Below are 23,724 nucleotides of genomic sequence, written 5' to 3' on the forward strand. Positions count from 1 at the left end.
GGAGATTTTAAAAAGACTGAATAAACAGCCTCCACTTGGTTTGCTCTAACGGAGAGAGCCCTAGAATCATACATCGAAAGTCAATTTTTGGATTTTATTACTGACATACTGTCAAGTTGGATTCATTTTGATCAAAGAATTTTACACGACTCGTGTCGGCTTTTAAAAAGACACCCTCAAAAGCAAGGCTTATGTGAATCAAATATAGTCTAGTAACATTTTCCATGCAATAATTAATAAAAGCACTTTAAAAAAAACCCAAAATCAATTATTCATGAAACATAATTTGTTCTTGATATGGTGCTAAGCCGCCTTTCCTGGTTTTTGACTTAATACTATACAGTACTATGAATTTGCCAAAAAATTGGCCTGGGGTCCCTTTGACAAACAAAGTTATCATGAATAAACCCCCTCTTCTGCATTTTTGGATTAACGCATGAAATCTCCTGTAGAAGTTTTGTAAATTATTACTGAATTTTCTGTTCCCCGGAAGATTTTACCCTACCTTCTTTGTTTTCTAATCATATCTTCTGGGCAGGTGCCGTATTTTTCATTACTGGGACAGAGAAGGTATCATAGGGCCAAGTTCGGTTCAGGTGAGCGAAAACAGAAGGTAATTGACAGCGATATGCATGTAATACTATTGTTCCTATAAAAACTTACAAACGTTATCCATATTTGTTCCAAATATAGACACAACATCTAAAAATTCTCGAAGATCTTGTTTATGTGACATATTGCCAATATTAAGAGTAGAAACAGGAAGACGCGACACAGTATCACTGAGGAGTGCATACATCATGTTCATAGCAACTGTGTAAAAAAAAAAGTCCACGAAGCGTGAGGCACGATAATTTATGTATAGAGCGGAAGAAAGATCACAAACCGATTAATATTCAGATTCAATGAAGAAGGTGACATACTTATCATATTAAATTCAGGTAATCTGTTAATATTTTCCGAAAATTGCTTTAACCAACGCCTCAGTAAAAGTTGGAATTTGTGGGGGGAAAGTTTCAGCGAGAACGGCCCTCATATGAATGATCCGTGCATGTTCTCGGATCTAATGTAGAGCGACTGGAAGCAGTGTTTTGTTTTTTATACGATTTTTATTAAATTAATTGTTTTGGAGTCAGGGTAAAATAGCGACAGGACAGGACAATTATCTTTATGTCACTCCCGACCAGGTAGGTATAATCGCTCTTATTTCTGCATTACACTGCAGAATCTCCACAGCGAAAGAACATCACTGACATCTGTCACTGGCAATCCAATCCGCCGCTTACCGACCAAAATAGTCCAGGAAACCGCCCCGTAATCAGGCACCAGGTCCTCGTCCTGATATTGTCGTCATCATTGGTCTATATAGCAAAGCCTGGTGTTATCTGTCCTCTCTATACACATTACTTACGTATTTTATTTTTTCTACCTATATACACCTGAACTTGTTTTCATACTTAAAATTAATCGTTATTTTTTTTAAAGAAGTAAACACCCGGATCTGACAGTTTGGTAAAGTTTTGTCCGCCTTGTATAAAAAAAAACCCCATCAACATGTTCTACTTCCCAAACAGGAGACGCAGTGAATGAGATAAGGAGGGAGGCGCTTTATTAAAAGGAAAGATATCGTGTCATTTGTTTCTTCAGGTTGTTTATCGATCGCCAGTGACGTCAGAAACATTGCCCGATTACAACGTGGAGTCTGCACAGAACTCTGACCATGTAACACAGGGGACGATGGGGATCCTCGGGACCACGGACAGGGGTGGGGGAACTACCCCACACACTACCACCCCCGGGTCAGCGCTGGACACCGACCAACCGTGGTATAAAGGTAGGTCATTTATAAACAATTTTTTTTTTAGAAAATCCAGATTTTGTCAGTTTTATTATGATTTCAATGGGAATATATATTTGACATTTTTGTTAATTCATGAAAAATTATTGAATTCATTAATACCGATAAAAATATAAACACCAGTTTATCAACACTTTACAATATTGATATGCTGGTATTACCATTTCAGACATTTCATCTCTCTCTCTCTCTCTCTCTCTCTCTCTCTCTCTCTCTCTCTCTCTCTCTCTCTCTCTCTCACAGAGGTTTATATTTACTGAATATCTGGTGAAAAGCTCACATAAATATGTGAAATATATATACATATTTGATCACGCGGTATAGCTTTCCAATTCATTTCTAATTCTTGAATGTAAATAACTTAATATAGTGTGAACCTAAAGTATCACGGATAGCCAGTTATACGAGAAGCGGAGGTTATAATCAAAGTTTGCTGAGTGTAGATGATCAAATTAAAGTCAAAGAAATAGTTTACAGTTCCTCTGTTGTTGTCAAGTACGCGAATAAATTGCCCGAGGACCCAGCGACAAATAATATACATACAGACGCCATATATTTACCGATGTAAGGCTGGCCTCGTCACCAACACACTGGAACTTTAATTCAAAGTTTTATTTCCTTCTACAATTTATTTTCCAATCCCTTAAAAACAGCCTCAGGATATTATCGAGAGCAATGACGTCACAAGGTTGATTTCGGACTGACATCAATTTCCTGAGAATATTGTACAATCTGTTAGGGTTAATTAACTAATACTGTGCTCGCGGTGTCTTTACGGCCTTATTACAAAGTTTAAAAAAAAAATCAAGTTATTTGTCGGGTAAAATCACAGGGGTTTGGGCCATATACGATGCTTGATTTGTGCGATGTATATACACTGACTCGCATGACTTTCCACCACTTGTGGATACAGTTTTTCGTAAAAGATACTTCTGATGACATTCTGTAACATCTTTCTTGATAAAACTTTCTATCAGAACTGGGCGCCAGCATGTAGCTAGATTTTGCAATTTCCTTTCCTACTCGTATTCGGAGAATTGCCAATACCACGTCTGGGAGCACTTTAATGCGCTGTCTAGTTGTTGAACTTGAGAGCTTTTATAATATTTTCTACAGATAAGAACCTCCTGGTAACCATAGGCTATGTCGCCGGGATCATCACATTTGTCGCCTTTTTGATTCTCATACTTTTTCTCTGTCGCTCATGGAAGAAGCGAAGAAAATGGAAAAGTGAATGGGACGAATCCAACCATATACTGGAATCCAAATCAGCTCCCATCTCAAGGTACCGAACTCAGTCTGAACGCCCGGCTCCTGAAAATTGAAAGCGAGAATTTGCTGTCAATTTTATTATCATTTTTCAATTTTAGAAATCCTTCCCCTAAACCAGTGAAGCGAAAGTCGTGTCCGGACGTTTCGCCGGATGCGCGTGGAATTGTCGTCCGGTCCATGACGATTGACAATGTTCCCGAATTTTCCCTTCCACCCGAGAGAATTCAGCCCCGGAGTGGATACGACAGCATTCAGAGCCCCACAAAACAACACTCAGCACACAACTTTGTGGGCCACGTGCAGCCAGATCTCTACAAGTGAGTCGCCTTGGCGGGAAATTTAGTGCTTTTTGCATATTTTAGTAAGCAACGTGACTTAGAAACATCGCCTTTTATTTCCAAAAAAAAAAACCTCATGAAATTTGTAAGTTCACTATACTTATTTAAGATACAATAAGTATCTTTTTACATTTAATGTGTTTTGTTTTAACAGGTACACCCACTGCTCCGATGAGGAGTCATTGTATCTAGCGCCCAGTGCTCACGGAAGACTCTGGTTTTCCGTGCTGCATGACGTCGCTGTGGAACAAGTTCACGTGACTTTGGTTAAAGTTCGGGAACTGCCGGGTAAGTGTTTGCTTCCGTTTTCTGCAAAGAGAAAATCTGGTCTAGAATATATTAATGTATGCTTTTTAACTGTTTTAGGTAGAGGAAGAGATAATAGTCCCAGAGACCCCTTTGTTAAGATGTTTCTCCTTCCAGACGAACGCTGCTGCAAAATCTCCAAAGTCAGAAGGAAAACCCTTTCCCCGGTTTATAATGAAACATTTACTTTTCAGGTAGTTGTATTTCTTGTTCATTGGTAAAAATGTATTTAAAAAGACTTGGTTTTGAACTCAGATTTTTGACGTGGCTTATTTGTTAAAGAAACATGCAAATGTGTCCCAGTGATAGATGGTGCGCGTGCCGTTTTGAGCGAAACACGCGGTGCGTTAAACTCCCCCCTCATCCTCTATTGTGCGGGATTGAACAGCTGGAGAATATGTCCCCTCTGGTCATCTGTATGCAAGCCTTGTTTGGGATTAAAATATTAATGTTCCAGAGAAATAGAACGAGTTATTTATTGATATAAACAAGTAATTTCAATTTCATACATCGATGAACACATGGCAACTCCAGAATATTAAAGTAAAGAGTGTAAGATATTTTATATGTTCTATTATCTAAATATTACTTTCCTGTATGTATTATTTTGAATGATTTTTTTACATTAATAAAAATAGATGAGTAAATAAATACTTTTCCCTTAGCTGATATGATCACTTATTCAAACCTCAATATGTACGGTATTGATTTTTAAACATTAACAAACTATTCACGTACATATCTTTTTTTTAATAAACATTAGCGGTGACTGTCGAATCTTTTGAACCTTTGATTAATTGATTTCCCTCAGATTAAATTCCAATGCTTGTATAATCTTTTTTGTTTATTTCGAGAGAAATTACTTCACAATATGGAGGAGTGCCATACCTCCTTAACAGAGTCACGGCCTTAAATAACTTTTGCAATATCGAAAAATTAGTATTTTGCTCAAGAACTCCGCACCATCTGTATTAATAATGTTATATTTCAGGTTTCTTCAGACAATATGAAGAACCGAGTGCTGCGTTTCTCTGTGTATGACGTAGACAAGCGAAGGGTACGTCATTCCCTGGGTCATATTTTGGTTCCTCTGCAAGACCTTGACCTTACAAAGGGCGACGTCATGTACAGAGATTTAGAGCCCAATTCACAGGTATTCACTAGATTTCGTAGATTAATGGAAAGATAAATAACCGTATCCTACTCGTTTTAACAACACCACATCTACCGTATAACACGGTCTCTTTCAGGTTTACTCATCCATGGGGGAAGTAAATATAGGCCTTACGTACATGCCTAGTGTTGAAAAAATAAAAGTGGTCATCATAAAAGCTAGAAATCTTCGACAGATCGACATTGATCAAAACAGACGTGAGTAGAGTGGGTCAGCCCTTACTTTTATTGACGTATGACACATAAAGCCGATCTAAAATATATGACGATTTTCTTTTTCAGATGTCTTTGTGCGCTTACAGATGTTACACGGTCGTAAAGTTTGCAAGACTAAGAATACGATGCAGCAGAGAGCCTCCACTGAGCCAACCTTTAACGAGTCCTTCTCGTTCTCTGTGTCGGGGAAGCTGGTCGACACATGTAGTTTTGAAATCTCTCTTATGACTACAACTAAGACGCCGTTCAGTCATGACGAAATCTATGGAAAGACTGTGATTGGTTCATTCATGTTCGCGCGTGGCGAGGAACTTCTGCACTGGCAGGAGATGGTGAACCACCCCCGGACGTCCGTGGTCAAATGGCACCAATTATCGGGTTCTACCCACCACAGTTAGAAATGATCAATTCAACCCCGTCACAAATAACACAATCAAACCCGGGTGTCCTGCAAGTTTACAAACACGACACCATTGTCCTTCCAAAGTTATCGTTTTGAAAAGAAACAGTTTCGAATTAAATATTATAATAGATTGTTCTTCCTTTTAATTTAAAATACAGGTTACACAGAATATCTGTAATATATTTATTTAAAATTTTGTGAGTATTTGTACAAAATTTGACATTGTCTTAGTACATTTAAATATAATTTCAATGAGGTGACAAGTGCATGGATACTCTACTCGAGATGATCAAGACATTTTGTAACTATCGAATTATGATTAATCAAGACTTGATACATAAAACGCATCCGGGTTTTTTTTTAACTTTTGTTTTTGTAAATAAAGTTTTCCATGATATTTCTAGCGTTTGCCTTTAGAAAGTCAGAAGAACTGTACAAATGTTTAGTATATTACTATAAACCTCAATAGTCAGTTGAATATGACACCTTCATTTTAAATTTCTCATCAATTGTTAATCATAATTAAGGATCTACCTGTCATGATTTGGCAATTACAAAATTGATTTTTTGGGGGGAGGGGATGTACAATGGATTTAATCAATCAATTATCAACAGAAAATGTAAAACAATGAAAAACAATAATTTGAAAAGTTTGTTCATCACTCTATCAGGTTTTAACAAAATAATCTTAAAATTTTCATAAAAAGAATATAATATAACCACACAGCAAGTTTAACATTGAACAAATCAAACCATATTGAAAATAGACAATGTATATGGCCCCAATGCGTCAGTGTCATTCTGTTGATAAACTTATAAACTGGTCACGGCGTCCTCCTCAGCCTCGTATTCCTCAACGACAGGAGGACCGGGTTTGAAGGAGACAGACTTGGACCCAGATTTTCTTGCTTCTCCAGTTTCATCCCATTCCGGGTTATGTCCCTGGTCTGGCTGGGTCTCCCCTAATTCCACCCTCACCCCGTTTGCATTCCGTTTTTTAATGCCTCCTGGTCCCGTAGATTCATCATCGCTAATCTCGTCATCCGTCGTATCCCCCGTGTCCATGGCGAAGCGAAATATTGGTGCCTCATTACCTGGCGCGCCTTCAATGTTACCCTGATTAACCAAAATGTTTGCTCCCGTGCTTCCGCCTGAAACTAATCTAGATGAACTTCGTTGATCTCCAGAATCCATTGATTCGTCTCCACTTCTCCCGCCTTCTGATGTGTCCCCTGTTTCCATGTCGATTTGAAGGCCTGCTGTCTCTTGGTTTTGCGAGTCCTTCTTGCCACTTAGAGTTGATCCAGATGCCTCCGGCTCGTTTTCTGTTTGGATGGATCCAGAATTGCTGGAATCGGACTCGTCGTCTACACCGCTATCTGCATTGCTGTGGTTGATTTGGTGGTGACCATTGTCCTCCTGGAAGTCCAGCACCACTTCCTGGGACTCGTACGAGGGCGACCTCTTCCGGGTGAACTTTACTTCCGTGTCCTCTGGCTCCTCCGAGACAGCTTTTACGGAAGTCCTACAATAAGAGGAGATTTAGCGTTTTGCGTTACATTCACGCATATTGTACATAGATCTTTACCTATTTAATCATTTCTCCTATAATTTGGATGAAAATCCTAATGCCATTTATTCAAAACTATTTGTGACGTACTGAACAGATTTAGATTAATCTGTTAAAAATGAAAATATACATTGCAATTGATGCTATTTTCTTGGCCCATATGAATCACCAAAGAAGGCATTTATTGTTTTTTATATTTACATCTCTGTCTGTCTGTCTGTCTGTCTGTCTGTCTGTCTCTCTCTCTCTCTCTCTCTCTCTCTCTCTCTCTCTCTCTCTCTCGTAAGAAGAAAAAATTTATTTATTGTTATTGTTGATCAGTGCGTTGCGTAGAAGAAACAGTGAATTCTTCTTTAGATGGATCACCTAATTGGATGTCTGACGTCAGTTCGACCAGTATTTATTCAAATACCTATATAAATAATATGTTCATTATTAAACGTTGTCTTTACGTTGATTATGCGTTAAACTAATATTTCGTGATCTGTCCAATGGTACGGTAGCTACATTAAGTGTGCAGACTAACTGGACTTCAGCCCGACTTCAAAATAGTGTTGCAGTATAGTACTTTAGGTTATATAATCCATAAATAAAAAATATTAGCTGTTCCTTCTATGCGACGTACTGATCAACAATGACGTTTATTGATGTATCTTTGCTCACAGAACGATGTAAATAAAAAGAAAAAAACCAAACAAAAACAAAACAAAAAGCAAACACCCCAACACCAAACAATTTCTTGGTGGCGCGAGTTCAGATTTTTTTTGGCAATGCTCACTACCTTTGTAATATAATAAAATAAAAGACAGATAAGTTACACTGATTCCTGGATTGGATACAGTTGATTTAGATATTGTTAATTTAACATTTTTTTAACATTTAACATTCACACTTTATATATAAACAAGAATGCAATATCTCACAAAATGTCGTTGAAGATATCAATTATATTTGCTTAATACACAGCCTAATGTCAATAATGCTTTTGTTTCTGGGCAAAGAGAGAAAGTGTAAATTATTGCAAGATAGTTAGGCCACAAAATATGGTCATCAACTGTGCAATAAATGATGATCGACTTTTGAAAAGTGTTCTCAAAATATGTGCAGTGATTTGTGTCAACATATTGCAGAGTACATGCCTACAGCTGACTGGTGTGCTTTATCCATGAATACAGAACAAGATGTTGTGAAAGTGAGATAACAAACAACAGTGGCAGCTGCTCCGAGTTTACTGGGACCCTTGCACTGTGAACATTTGGAGCCCTGACCCTAACACCAATTTCTGAAGCCCCATATTTCAGGACAGAGATTTATCTATTAATGTTTGACAACACTTTGCTATCTTCTGATAATCAGTATATCATAAACGTGATAAATGAATAAAAAAATCAATGTCCATTTAAAAGGATATTTGTGTATTGCTATCAGGCAAGCATCACCTATTCGTAATACATCGTTTTATAATGTAATATGAAGCTTGATTTAAAATCACTTAGTCTTAAAACTCTTTCAAGGTCATGTATATATATATATATATATATATATATATATATATATATATATATATATATATATATATATATATATATATATATATATATATATATATATATATATATAATTTCATAGAAGTGATTTTTTGCTCAAAACAAGATGCAGAATGAAGTAGCTGAAGTACAGAGTAAAATATCTCAATAAAGAACAAGGTTAAGAGAAAAAAAGCAGAAAGTGGTTATAAGACAGAGAATGGTAGTGAATTTTTTTCAAAGTGCGTTAAATTTAGGACCAAGTTAACGCACTTTGAATTTTTTTTTCCAAAGTACGTTATGAAAGTACATCAACATTTTTATTATTTAGACACTTGAAGCACTTTGCAAAAAATATGCATAATTCACAATTCCGGAATCGAATTTTTAATTTGTGGACAGTATGATGATTTGTTAACACTTGTGAATCTAATTTACCGTCTTTCAGAAAGGGGTGGGAGTTGGGGTTAACCAAAGATCCAGGTCAATTACCAGTACATCATTTAATTGAAATTAGGAGAAGGCGTAAACGTATAAGAACAGAAAAAGAAGTACCCTTTGTTGTAAATTATGTAGGGTGAAAAGGAGCTGGCCAAACAATAATTTCTCCAATGGCATGTAAAAAAAATCGTTATGTGTTTTAAAATAATCCCTCTTTTAAAATTCAAATTTATCAAATAAATCACTTCATTATGAAAAAGTGACATTGACAAACATTAAATTATTATAAAATAATAAATAGGAATTAATGAGGATGTGTTTTTTTTCTCGAATTGATGTTCTTAAAGATCAATTTGTTTTTGATAAACATATCTAACGAATCATTTTTTTTACATCATGTTTGTATATAAGCACATACAATTGAAGCCACTTGAAATATGTTATATATGTATAAACCATTTTCATTTTTGGCATAGCCCAATGTACAAGATAAGAAGTAAATTTGCTGCATACACTAAAAAAGAAAAGAAAAACAGTTGTTAAGCGATGCAGTTTACGTCATATTTGGATAATTTAAATCTCCTGAGTTGTTCTTTGTGTGTAAATTGTCAACATCATAACAACATAAGCTTACAGGAAAAGAATCAAAGGCCGGAACGGCCACAAAGGCATCGAGCTTGCATTTTTTTTTTATATAGAATGATATCAATATTTTGAATTTCTGTACTGTAATAGCTAATAGTCGTATATCAAATAATATTAGAATAAACAAGATATCTGTGAGACAATGCTCACTAGTGATACCCCCGCTCTGATGTGAATATGCAAAATAAGCAAAGTCGACATTAAACAGAAAGCTGGCATCTGATTGGTACAGAAATATATCCCACAATATGGCATGCCTAACAAATAGTGTTTTAAAATTTCAAGCATCTGCGATAAATAGTTGCTGAGAAATCTTTGAGGAAAATTTGTTTGAAAATTTTGCTAATAATAAAAACAAGAGGCCCATGGGGCCACATCGCTCACCTGAGCAACAATGGGCGTTCAAAAGATATTGTGCCATATGGTCCCTCATTAGAATAACAAAAAATAGATATTGTTAAGTATTCAAATTTTACACTTATTTTTGCATACACGTAATCTTTGACATTGTACCTTCATGAGATACTATTTTTTTCCAGAATAAGAAAATACTACGCAAGATATAAAACTACCAGTAGGGGTACACTGTTAAGTTGTTAACTTCCAATTCCCTATATTTTTGTTCTGCCCCCCCCCCCCCCCCATTAAATGACTGTTATTTACTTCGCGTACAAACCAGGATAATTTTCCGCTGTGATATTTTCTTAGGAATAGCGATAATTACTTTATCCCCGCAACAGAAATGTTTCAGAACTATGGAAACTAGTACTGTTTTAAAAATGTCGTTTTTATTTACTCGTGTCTGAAAAACTATCAAAATTGATGTAGATTTCACATTATTTATTGTATAAAGAGGGGGCCCCAGAGAGTAGGTATATACAGAATATCATTCTTTCATTTTGTTTGTACAAGTATTTAACATACTCTAATTCATATAAAGTTTCTAATGTTCAACCAAAATTTCAGCGTCAATGGTAGATTTATAAGCAAGATACAGAGCTCACAGTTCGCCTAGGGTAGAGTCATATTTTGTTCACACGAGTTTATTACATTCAGTTTAAGATTTTTAACTTGGTATTTCCTATTCAGCATTTAAAATGGAAAAAAAGAATGGCCTACGATTTTCAATTCTTTTATTCACCGAAGACCAGTTCACTGGTATTTGAGGTTCAAAATCAGTTTATGCAAATGTACACAAACACAGTCAAGGATCACATGTACAGTAGGAGTAATAATGACAAAAAAAGGTTAAGTTTACAATACAATAAGTTGTTAAAGTTGGTTTCTGGAAGAAAAGACTTTGAAAATTTTCTTAATAAATATTGACAAATTGTTTACTTTTTTAATCTTTAGTTTTTAAGATCTGTGTACAAACATCGAATTGTAAGCAAATCTCTGTATCTTGCGTATAATTCGAAGCTTAACACTCAAATATGGTTAGTAAATAGAAATTGTAAACAATTAAACACAGGAAACATGCACTATAACAAATAAAGAACACAATTTATTTTTTCGAAATGAATCATATATATGCATGTATATATACCTACATATTTCCGTCAGCGATATCAAACTCTATTTAAACTGAATAAACTCGATAAAATGCCGAGCATCTCAACAAAACCTATTGCATTAATCTACCATTACGCAAAAGATAATGCCGAATTACCGATAGAATGAATTGTATTTCAGTACTTTTTTGATACATCAGATTTTGTTAATTTGCACAGGTAAACAGTTAACTGTTTGATTTACCGAAGTCTCTGTTTGATTTGATACGTACAAATCACGAAATACAGACGATAGTTCACAGGTTACGAAGCATAAATAATGAAAACGAAACGAAAATCAGAACAAGCTAACACCAACGTCATATGTGAAAACTGTCAACGCATTGAAATATTTAGCCTCAATTTACTTCCACAAAATCGGCACCAATATATTTTGCATGTTTCAAAAATTTTCCTTCATACGCGAACTGTTGCACAACAAGCAAATTCATCACAGTCAGATCGACCCTTTTTGGTATAATGTCATGGCTGCTTTAAACAAAGAACCTCGTTTTAGAAGTATGAAATACGAGTCTTGGTAAAATGGGTATGCAAACCCGGGCCGTGGCAAAATAAAAGCCGGGGCAGATAGGCAATTCCAAATACGCATTATTTTGCAGCAATATTTACAGCGAATACAAATATACTGGTCCATCAAATATCCTGAAATTTTAATGAGATTGGCAGATTAATAACTGCCAATCTCTTGTTTTGCCCAGGCCAAGTCTTGTCCACCCGTTTTACCGGATGCCGAACCCGAAGCTATTAAACTGATTGAAACATGCATTTCCTTTATTATTATTTTCGTAATAACTCAGATTTGAAATGGAATTAGCCCTTAATTTTTGCAATTTATATTTTCCTTCCCATAAGGATAATTTATGCTAAACAACGTTGAATTGGAATCAGTAGTTCTTGAGAAGAAGATTTTTAAAGATGCACCCCACTTTTTCTACAGTTTCAAGGTTTTCTCCGCTTTGAATACAGATCGGACTTTTATTTCTGCAATTTATATTCACCCTCCCATAAGGATGCTCAGTTTCAACTGTTATCCTCCCAAACAGGCACTATTTATTTTGTTATACTGAATGTCTTTTTTAAAATTTTTAAGAAAATTTTACTGCTTTTATATAGGAATAACGTGAATTCTACAGCGAACCGTACGCGCATAATTTTCGCGCATGTAACATTTTTTAATGTCACCCGTTGCCAAGTGCGTTGCTAACGCTGAGGGTAATAGTAAATATTATTAACTGCGTCTTAACCAATCAGATTTCAGTATTTAACATGAAAGTATAACAAAAAAATATATCCCACGATATGGCATGCCTTGACAAACACTGTGTAAAAAATTCAAGCATCTGCGATAAATAGCTGGTGAGAAATCTTTGACGAAAATTAATTTGAAAATTTTGGCTAAAAATAAACAAAGTCATTATTAAATAGGAAGTTGACGTCTGATTGGTACAAAAATATATCCCACAATATGGCATGCCTATGCACATATTGTGTAAAAATTTTAAGCATCTGCGATAAATAGTTGCTGAGAAATATTTGACGAAAATTTGTTTGAAAATTTTGGTTAAAAAATAAGCAAAGTCGTCATTTAACAGGAAGTTGACGTCCGATTGGTACAAACACTGTGTAAGAATTTCATGCATCTGCGATATATAGTTGCTGAGATAAATGCGACAGAAATTTTTGTTACGGACGGACAGACAGACAGACACACAAGGGTAAAACAGTATACTCCCTCTCCTTTGGAGCGGGGGTATTAAAAGGAAATGAATTACGTTTTGTGCTGTTTCAAAAACAATAATTTCGTTGTAAAATAGGTAGTGATGCGTTTATAATACAATAGCTCAACATGGTTACAAAAAATCGAAGAAATTTCAAAGTTCCAAAAAAAATCATTTTCTTTCTGCTTTAAAAAGTCTTTGCACAATTTTCACAGGCTCATAATTTGAATACATTAACAGTGTGTCCCTAATTATAATAAGAAAACATACTTTTATTTATTTCAATTCCCGTTTGAAACAAGATTACCTATGCTATGGTTGTTTACAAACAAATCCACAACACGTGCTATCTAAAATGCTCGACCAAACCAACTGCATTATCGTGTTTATTAGTTGCACCAAAATCTCTAGATAAGTTTATCGCTTACAACTATTTTGGAGACCATTCCCGATAACAAATAATTTACTTATCAAATTTTATTTCTATCGGGCACGGTCTTCAATCAAAATGTAAGCGATAAACTTAAATAATATTTTAGTGAATGTTAACATTGCACCTTATTGTATTCATCCGCCATTTCTTGATTAAGCAAATTTATACTAATGCAATGAGTTGTCAATAACCAGGGAGGCAAAGTTGGATTTTTTGTACACAATTTAGTTGTATAAAAGGAATTCAAATCTTGTAATACGTTTAATCCTTCAAGGAACTTATTTTTTATGCGCATTAAAAAGGCGGTGCAGAGCATGAATTTTTGGACGATTGCCAATCCAGACGATTGCTAGAAGGCTGCCGAGCATCAGCTCGACGCCTTAAAAACCATTCTAATCGAGACACTGTTTATCACTTTAGCTTATATCCTACTGAGCTAAATCAATCATTATATATGTATAAGTATCAATTATTTTGACCAAACCCTGAACATTTTTTTTCAAATTGCGATAATATCGACGATATCAAAGCAGTTTGAAAAAAAAAATCAAAGTTGGTCCCAAAATTAAATTATTCGCAAAGTGAGTTGTAACAGCGCCAGATGTACCAGTGTATCAGTATTTGTATGAACTGATGTAGCCCTATAAAGTTGAGCAAGATTGTGTTGTGCTACTACTGTATGGGCCCCTGACTGTAGCCACACCACAGAGTGCATGTGTAGGAAGAGTGGGTGGACTTACTGGGGTGTTTGGTCCTCTTCCTGTTTGACAAACATTGGATTTATCACTCCATGTCCTGTTGCCTTACTAAGACTGGATGATTTCATACTCTGAAGCTCCCACATGTCAACATTGCCAGTTGTCTGCTTCTCATTTTCTTCTTCATTACTGTATAATATTAACCTTTAAATCAACTTTAGGACAGTATCACAAAATAAGTTCTTAAATTTTGTTAATAAAATTTCATTCCAAATAAGCAAAATCTTAATACATCTTCAAAATATATTAAACTGTAACTCAACATCACATAAACTTTCCTAGTAGTAAATGTGAATGAAACTTTATGAAAAATTGAACATCCATAAGTTAAGAACATACTCTAAGTCTGACAATGACGATAATAAGGAGGAGTAATAGAGACCTTGAGGGTGTGGCTAGAACCACGGCGATAAGAGCCGCCGTCCCCACCAGCATGACAGCACCGATGGCGATCAATGCAATCTCTGCGAGGGACATCTTGCTGGAGTGGTTAAGGGGTATCTGTTGTACAGTGACGTCACCACACCCCTGACACTGAGAGGAGGCATTCAGAAACTGACAGAAGATGGCAGTTATTTCTTTAGAATGATTTGTTATAAATCTGAAAATATCAAGATGATTTTTGATGATATTTCAATGAATATAAAATTACCAATTTCTCTCGACAAAACTATCTCTACACAACTTTTATTCAAGTTTGATACTTACTCTCGTACAAAATTCATAGGAACCAGAGAATTTGTTTTGAGGTCAATGCAATGAAAAAATACATCTGTTCTATAAAACAAAAACAAAAAAATCCAAGGTAAAAACATATTCTGTAATAGAAACATCAGAACTAGACACAAAAATATTTTTGCATTTTAATTCAACATTGATACATCTATAGGTTCTATATGCCAATTGCGAATTGTCCATTTCCAAATCAAAAGTTAGTCTGGTACAATCAATGTGAAAATTAATCATATACTACAATGTTTCAAAAATAATACAAATGTACTACATGGAGTTATATTTTTTTGTGTGAGACGTTTTCTTTTAAGATAATGGTAAATGCGTCATTTCTGAAAAAATCACATGAACAGAACACTAAAGTTAAGTACAATACTATGATAAACATGGGAAATAATTCCAGATTGATGTCTAAAGTCTCCTCCAGATTGATTCTGTCTCTCAAAACAGGCAAGGTAATTACAGTAGTTATAAATCGTAGCATTGAATTTCTTCAAAAATGTTCTTGAAAGATGTCTCTTATAAAAATGCTTTTGCAACTATCTCGTGTCCTCTTTACTCATTAAGGGGTCACAGTATACTTCTTGCTGTGAGTACTTAAGAAGAAAAAATATTAAAATTTTCCGCCAAAAATATCCAAGCAGAATTTTGTCCCATATCTGTGGTCTGTTACCGTAAACACATTTTCAGAAATACTGAATTTAATCTTTAAGATGAAGCAGTCTTAAGAATATACGTTGGCAAGAAAGGATGATGCAGAATAGGACCCCAAGTAAATTGCCAAATAATTTGGAATTTCTGTTTAATCTATTTACTCTTATAGAATCCTTTTCTTACGTAAGATAAAGCAATCACATGGGAGATGTACATCATTAATTTTGATGAAGGTACAATGTTTACATTCAATTCCCGTAGGTTTTTAGCTCTGCCCCACATTTGAACGTTTTAAAATAAACGAGCACAATTAGATACATTTTTATCTTTCAGGTAGTCAGTATATTGCGCCAAAATATATATTTATGTGGTAAAATGTACATCACTGCGTTTATATGTAAATTTCATTAAAAAAACCCGCAATAATCCAGTTTGCTTTCCCCATTCTAAACTGATATTCCTGGTCTGAACTCGCTTAACCTTTCATAATGATACTCGAGTAAACTGTGCATGCCACGTGACTTATATTTTGGTAAACGTGTTCGACGTGACAATACATGCCATTAACATTCATTTATGTGAATACCATTTTTGTATTTTCAATAGATCTTAATTTTTATCGAGAAGTTTTCCCTCATATGTTGATATTTTGGCGATTAACAAAGGTCATGATATATGTAAACGAGTCTAATCCGATCTGCTTAGTTTCACTTAAACATATCGTCTATTGTACTGAGGTCCATCCATTCTATTCATTTTTATTCATTGAAAGGACAAGATCAACAGCTAGAACAAAGAAGATGGGGGAATAAGATGGTGCAAATGCCCATTCGGTTTAGTAATGAAATACAATTTTGAATTCATTTTTCCTAGTTTAATCTATTTAACAAAAGATAAGAAAAAAATGTTGCTGAAATTTTGGTGGAATCGAACCCATAACATAAAAACCCTAGATACCTAAGGTTAGCTTATGTCAAGTACCCTTACCACTGAACCATTTCAGACAAAACTATGTAGGCTGTTTAAACGTTATGGGTGACTTTGACCACGAATTTACGGACTTGTATTATTTTTTCAAAACGTTCAACTGTTGGGATACAAAATGCTATTTTTAATGTATAGTGGGTCATCTCTCCACGTTTTTGTTGATTGAAATCCGTTTGTTTTCCAATAGACCTTATTTAGACTATGAGAAAAATATGGCGCACAGACCCATTCTGTAAAAGAAAAAGCCTTGAAGTTCTAAAAAATGACAGTATTTGCAGGATTTGATACGTATACGCCTGTTTGAGTCAACCTATTACAAGTATTGAACATATTTATATGAAAAAAATCAATGATATGTTTAATATATATTGTTGTAAATGATTTTTGTTTAAAAAAATAGATTTGTTTATATCTTAATTTTTCAGTAGCTTGTCAGACCGTGTATGGGCATTTTAAACGCCTTATTCACCCATCTACTTCACTGTTACAGGTTTATAAAATCATCGATAGTGCGTGAACAATTACAATAAAAACGTAACTATTAACACTAATACTAAGATGTCATTTTTGTCCACTCTTATTTAACATCATTAAAATCATCATGGCTGATTTTCTATAAATCGCTGTATAAAAAGTGCCCGCTGATATGCTGGTATTTTTGAAAACATTTATTCACTGTCATTTGATTACTTTCCATTTGAAGGTGTATAGTCCTTCATTTGATAATTTGTTTTCCTAACAGGACATTAACTTTTGTAATTTTAAAACTTATTAGACGGGCTGATGCATGTACACCTGATGACAATGAGACGAGGAAAGCTAAAATGGAATCATCCAATGATCCTTCTAAACCGAATATTACAACTGCATACGTACAACGTTTTTACAAAACGGTAACACGGCATTTTGAAATATCTTTAGCAAAAGCAACCATGACAAAAATATTGCCACTTTACATACAAATACCTGCATAGATCGATTTGGTTGCCTTCTTTGTGTGGTGATGACTTTTCATACTCAAATTTGTACCCAATTAGTTTTCCCAATTTCCTGTAATAAATTTTAATCTTATTTACCATAAATACTTTACATGTTTTATTGGCCTCCGGTATCAAAAGAAAATTTTAACAAATTTTAACAATGCTAAGGAAAAAATTATTTTAATATTTAAAAAGATCAAGAAAGGACTAAGTGCGGTTTTATGCAATTTTTGCCCCCCAAAATCAAAGTTTTAGAAAGAGCTTTAAAATAAGGTGAAAGATAGTTAAAATCATATTGAAAATAAAGGTGTAAAAGGTTATCACCACAGTGACGTCATAATGTAGAAATGACGTCATGAATATTGCATCATTTAGATAAATTGATGTTTTGTAGCAAACTATGGGTGTTTTCCGATGGTTTTTCGACTGGGAAACATCCAGCGCAGGCTTGCTCAAGTACCATTTTTTTAGTATAACTATCTGAAGAAAAACATATGTTAAAATCGCACTTGAACAGACCTGCGCTCTATACTTCCGAATGCAAAATATAGAGCAAAAATGAGACTATCTTCATTTGTTTGCAAATTTGCGGAAATTAGGTCATTTAAGTGACGTCATAGATAAACAGCGAGTGAGCAATGATGACTAAAATCAAGATTAAAGTTATAGGCATCCTCTTTACAATGATTTGTGAAGATTTCATTTTCATACGATACTATTGAAAAATTGGCTGAAATCGGGGGCAGATATTTGACCATACCGCACATAGTCCTTTTATTTTTGGTATGAGTAAACATCATTACTTGTATCGCTTTTGCTAATGTCAAGGTTGCTGCCAGAATAATCATACTAAAGTGTTTTTTAATTTAAGTTACAGTAAAACAACCTTAGTACAAGGAATGAACTATTGATTAGTTCTTAAAATGTTTTAAGACTGAGGGGAATGAAACTTAACTCGTAATGTGATTGCTGTAACAATGATTTACTGAACAAAGTTTACAAAGAGAGTGACAATTGTTTCCTGAGTGAGTGTTTATGTGCAGACAAAGCAGTACGTACTGTATCCATTCCTGCTTCTCTGTCTCGATCTGGTCATTCATGCCAGGTACGGTCAGAATCATGGATCCAGAGCTGGGAACTACCAACACCTGTACAGAGGAGAGTTAACAATACGTTGTGGTCTCTAACACTTAGTATCTTTTCATGCACTAGTTTAAGACAGTATACATCTGATGGCTGAAGTATTGTGAATAGATAATTAGTTTGGGATATACAATTGTCAGTGGTGTGCCTTTACAGGGTACTTATAACTGGTTTCAGGTATGAAATATTCTAAGGTCATGTTTTAGTTCGAGTTCTGTAATACTGTGTATACATTACTAGTTTGAGATATGTATAATAGCCTTTGTTTTAATACAGTTTACTGCATCAAATACGAGGTTTATAATAGTTTGAGGTATGTAAAATCGTATAATTACTAGTTTGTGATAAACTATACTAACTGTGACTCTGGCCGTGTCCTCGTTTTTGTCTTGATCACTTGCAGACACAGTGAGCGTATAGTTGTCACGCCGGTCCTGGTATACAGTCCTTCGTAGCCAGATCTGACCAGATTTAGGGTTTATATAGAACGTATTTACATCTCCATCTGTGATGTTATACCTCACTTGACCAGCACTGCTGGAGTCCGGATCAGAAGCCTGATAACAGCAGAGGGAGAGGTCAGGGATGCATTTTACTATAGATATGGCGACCAATTAATATAATATGCTTAATTTTTATACACTAACAAATGTATATGGATTGAAATATTTGTATACATGCAAAAATTCGTTGAATTGTGTTTTCAAAATATGCATTTTAGTAATACGCACTGTATACATATATCAAGAGCACATTAATCCGACCAGTGGATAAAATGCAATAAATACTTTAGTACTACTTTTTGATGTTAACAACTATGAAAGGTCAAATATCAACAAACCCCAACAAATCTGACTGCGTTTTCACTTTTTGTAAAGCACTATTACACACAAAGTCTACATACTGAGGTTTAAAGTATTTTATTGATTTTATTTTTAACAAGTCTTTCAAGAAGAAAACAGTATTGTACCTCTATAACACCGATAAAATCTCCTGGCCTAGCGCTTATAGGAACTCCAAACACAAGGGAGTCTTCTGAGGAATTGGAGAAACAAGGAGGCTGTTTGAGGTCAGTCCGGAAGCATGGTGGATTGTCATTGACATCAAGTACTTCCAACTCCAATGTAATTGTATCTAAGAGACGACCATCATTAACATAAAATTACTTCTAATCAAACAAATGTACGTACTAAAATAAAAAAGAACATGTAATTGTACAATACTATACAAATCAAACAAATTCGTAAATGCTTGACTGTTCTGGATCCAAATTATATAATTAATAATTTTTTTTTACTAAATACTGATTTTTATAAAGATTTAGTGAGATTTGGTCTCTTCAGTGAACGAGGTATCAATCCTTTTTGAAATTGATATCTTGAACTTGGAAATGACCCTTTTCCCTTTTTACAACACGTTTGCGTAATGGTACGTCTAAGTTTTCAAACATCATGTGAACCTCGTTTTCGTAATGTATATGTATAGTGAAGTGTCAAGCTGCTACTTGAAGTCCATGTCACCATCTAATCATTTTACTTATATTGCACAATGAAGAGTTTTCAAAATACAAAAAAGCCCACACCCCTTTTATAAAGAAACGTGTTGTTATATGTGGATGCAAATGTCGTCCATTTATATTTTTTTCAAGATATTAAAGAATTTTTACCTGCCAATTTGAGTTTCATTGTGCACAGTATGTTTGTAGATACTTGTTGCATAAGCAGAGGCAAACATTAACTGTAACCTACACATTGAAGTAGTTTATAACAACCAGATGTTGAATTATCCAAACAAACAAAAAATAAATAAAAAATGAAAAGGTATATTGCCAATTGGTCTTTATGTTTCATTGTGAATGTTACTGATATTTGTCATAATCTTATCTTAATTATGATGTCTATTGTTACATGACCTCTACATGGTATTACATTAGCAGTAGTATGATTTAAAGAATAAGGAACCATTCTTTGAGTATTATAGGGTGATTCTTATGGTTGGGGTGTAATCAAATTAAATAAAGTCTGAGAGAATTTTGTTAGTCCTGATCACATCAACCGTAATATTCACCTCATTATATTCAAAGAATGATAACTTATATTTAGATAATTTTCAGTAAAATATATATATGATTTAATAATGAATTATTCACAAATTTGCGTTATTTTCATATCGATTGATAGTGCCTAAAAGTACGTCTTAATTGTCATAATTGTCATTACCGCAAACCATTTGTTTTTCTAAACTAAAATAATATAGACAAAAGTATGTACACCGTCCTAATGCTTTTTTATGGTAAAAATTAAAAAAAACACAATAGTTTACCGATACATTTGATTATAATGATCTTTTTTAAGAATTTATTTGATAATTGGTTTCGTTCAATCTCAAACAACAATTATGTTAATATTTGTATTTATGTGTTGAATGCTATAGTTTTATTTGCTGATTTATTGTATTTTTCATGTTTATGTTTGATTAGATAAGTTGCATTTCTTTCCCAGGCCTTGTAGAGGTCGTTGGCCATATCATGTAATTTCCCTGCAGTGGTCACTGTCCATGTCTATTTTTAGCCCAAATTCCTAGTCTAAAAACCTCCCAGTGACCTATTATGTAATTGCTAAAAATTCCATAGTGTAATTCTCCCCAAATTTAATTTAATAGCCAATCAAACTAAGCGATACGGTCACGTGGTTTGATGCGGTCAGTATCTGACCAGTGAGAGTAGGGTCATTCTGTCTTCATCTATGAGAGTGTTAGCACGAGTAATGTTTTGATACACCCACCACCATCCCCGTTTCACCACTCCAATATTCGAAAGTTGCATACATGTACAAAATATTGTTATTTTGCATATGGCATATTTTATTTTTGAGGTGGCATCTTTTTGCTGTTGTTTTATGTTTTCTCATGCTGCACAACCTCGCCGCAGCTCCGTTTTTGCTGTCTGATAAATAAACTCAACACTTGTGCATGATGAAATATGTCATTTATTAAAAATGACGAAAGTAAAGAAAAATATAAACAACATAGTAGGGGATCAGACCCAAAACTGTTCACACAAAATGTTAAATAACTTATCAATATGCTGATCCCCTCAAAATACAGAAAAACAATATTTTATATACAATATATACAAAACCAGCATATACAATATATACAAAACCAGCAAAAAGATGGCACCTCAAAAATAAAATATGCCACCAAATGTGAATTGCATAATGACAATTGGCAATGGCATATTTTATTTTTGAGGTGCCATCTTTTTGCTGGTTTTGTATATATTGTATATGCTGGTTTTGTATATATTGTATATAATTTTGAACCTTTTTGCTGGTTTTGTATATATTGTATATAATTTTGAACAAAATATTGTTTTTCTGTATTTTAAGGGGATCAACATATTGATAAGTTATTTAACATTTTGTGTGAACAGTTTTGGGTCTGATCCCCTACTATGTTGTTTATATTTTTCTTTACTTTCGTCATTTTTAATAAATGACATATTTCATCATGCACAAGTGTTGAGTTTATTTATCAGACAGCAAAAACGGAGCTGCGGCGAGGTTGTGCAGCATGAGAAAACATAAAGCTTTTTTTAGCAAAGCTGTGTTGGTAGAATTTGGCTGAACACGACTTATTCATAGCTCTACAAAAAACGCACAGCCACTTTTAACTTCTACATCATATAACCGACTACCTCATGGCGGCCGGTAATTATTAAATGTTTTCTTTTACCCCAGGGACTGGAACTATTAATGAGATGCTGAAAATAATATATTTTTAAATAATGAAGTGATTTTTACCTGTGTTTTGAAGGCTGCTCCGTTTGACTCTGTTCATTGGTGTAATTGGCTTTTCTTTTGATTGTATTATAAGTACAATATGATCTGTTTGTTCTCTATCCAGGGGGTGGTTACAATACAGAATGGTTCCATTGATATAAAAATAAGAAGATATACCCGACTCTAGAAGGAAAAACAATATTTTTTCAGATATAATGAATATAAGAAATATTTTTTCAGTCTAGTTCTGTTATGAAATCATTGAAAAATCCTCATATTATTTGAATTTTAATTCCAGATTTAAGGACTATGTGATCATACGCTTTATAACAAAATTCAAAATGGTTAATTGTGGCATCTTAGGTATATAACTGTCGATGCCAAATTTGAACTATAGACAAATGTATTGTCTAGCAGCACAATATATAGCTCTTATGTAGCCATTTTGTCAAGTCAATAAACATATGATTATGAACTAATAGAATCGATTTTAATCCCATATTTGACATAGGTCGGTAAATGCTCAAGTACTATCACTTCATCCTAACGACTGGTTAAACCATTTTCTTGAACAGTATGATGAAGCTTCAAGAAAAGGCACAAAACAACTTTTGAAAAGATCTAGTGCTAATGCACTAAATTACCATAACCAAAACACATTAAAGAACATACTGTTTGGAGTGATACTTTCGATGGAATACTCCAAGCCATCTCCATAAGCAATTGTTGACAAGTCAACCACTTGTGTTGTTCCGTTGAGATTCTCCGTCAAAGTCTTTACGACGGGAGGAACAGAAGAAGTGTTTCTTTGTGTGTTGAAGTCAACCACATGGACCAGAATCTGTGAAAAATAATCTCATATATGATACAACTCTTAATCTTCTGATTAATTACAAAGGCAATCAAAATTAGAGTAATAGGAAGCCCATCCATATTCCCACTAAGAGAAGAACTGTTAAGCATTAGTAGCCTATTTGATCAGGTTACATGGTTTATCCCCCCTTTCAACAAATGTGCATTATTAGGTTCCCTTTCGCCCAAAACAGATTTGCATGATGATGTCCGTCAAATTACGTTTTTATGGTTTGGGTCTTTTGAAACTGCTTTACTTTGTTTGGCCCCTTCTAACATGTATCGATCCCAGTTTTAACATTGGTTTGGTTCACAGTATTACACTTTAATACAACTCAACACTCTTGGACGGAATAAACGATAAAC

At 34.3% G+C, this 23,724-nt stretch overlaps 2 protein-coding genes across 2 annotated transcripts in view; one reads left to right on the plus strand and one right to left on the minus strand.

Moving 5' to 3' along the window:
* The first annotated feature begins 890 nt into the window (after positions 1 to 890).
* Positions 891 to 5,697, plus strand: LOC128165292 (synaptotagmin-15-like). The gene is made up of 9 exons (XM_052829688.1): positions 891 to 914; positions 1,648 to 1,834; positions 2,975 to 3,143; positions 3,229 to 3,447; positions 3,623 to 3,756; positions 3,835 to 3,968; positions 4,766 to 4,927; positions 5,025 to 5,145; positions 5,230 to 5,697. The coding sequence occupies exons 1-9, from the start codon at positions 906 to 908 to the stop codon at positions 5,559 to 5,561; spliced, it is 1,467 nt and encodes a 488-aa protein (XP_052685648.1). The 5' UTR covers positions 891 to 905; the 3' UTR covers positions 5,562 to 5,697.
* A 38-nt stretch (positions 5,698 to 5,735) lies between these two features.
* Positions 5,736 to 23,724, minus strand: part of LOC128165295 (protocadherin Fat 4-like) — a 125,754-nt gene continuing 107,765 nt past the window's right edge. Inside the window, exons 50-59 of the mRNA XM_052829690.1 lie at positions 23,179 to 23,347; positions 22,528 to 22,689; positions 19,695 to 19,858; positions 19,084 to 19,281; positions 18,641 to 18,729; positions 17,568 to 17,651; positions 14,937 to 15,005; positions 14,611 to 14,829; positions 14,211 to 14,357; positions 5,736 to 7,091 (exon numbers count right to left, since the gene is read on the minus strand). Of these exons, the coding sequence (XP_052685650.1) occupies positions 6,380 to 7,091; positions 14,211 to 14,357; positions 14,611 to 14,829; positions 14,937 to 15,005; positions 17,568 to 17,651; positions 18,641 to 18,729; positions 19,084 to 19,281; positions 19,695 to 19,858; positions 22,528 to 22,689; positions 23,179 to 23,347 (2,013 nt within the window). The 3' untranslated portion in view covers positions 5,736 to 6,379. The remainder of the gene's footprint in view (positions 7,092 to 14,210; positions 14,358 to 14,610; positions 14,830 to 14,936; positions 15,006 to 17,567; positions 17,652 to 18,640; positions 18,730 to 19,083; positions 19,282 to 19,694; positions 19,859 to 22,527; positions 22,690 to 23,178; positions 23,348 to 23,724) is intronic.

The sequence above is a fragment of the Crassostrea angulata genome, chromosome 10 (genome assembly GCF_025612915.1).
Source record: "Crassostrea angulata isolate pt1a10 chromosome 10, ASM2561291v2, whole genome shotgun sequence".
Lineage (NCBI taxonomy): Eukaryota > Metazoa > Mollusca > Bivalvia > Ostreida > Ostreidae > Magallana > Magallana angulata.

What these genes read in the sequence shown, in the direction of transcription:
- LOC128165292 (XM_052829688.1), top strand. An exon ending in AAATCAGCTCCCATCTCAAG is followed by an intron (nt 3,144 to 3,228) that starts GTACCGAACTCA and finishes TTTCAATTTTAG; the next exon opens with AAATCCTTCCCCTAAACCAG. An exon ending in CGACATTGATCAAAACAGAC is followed by an intron (nt 5,146 to 5,229) that starts GTGAGTAGAGTG and finishes TTTCTTTTTCAG; the next exon opens with ATGTCTTTGTGCGCTTACAG.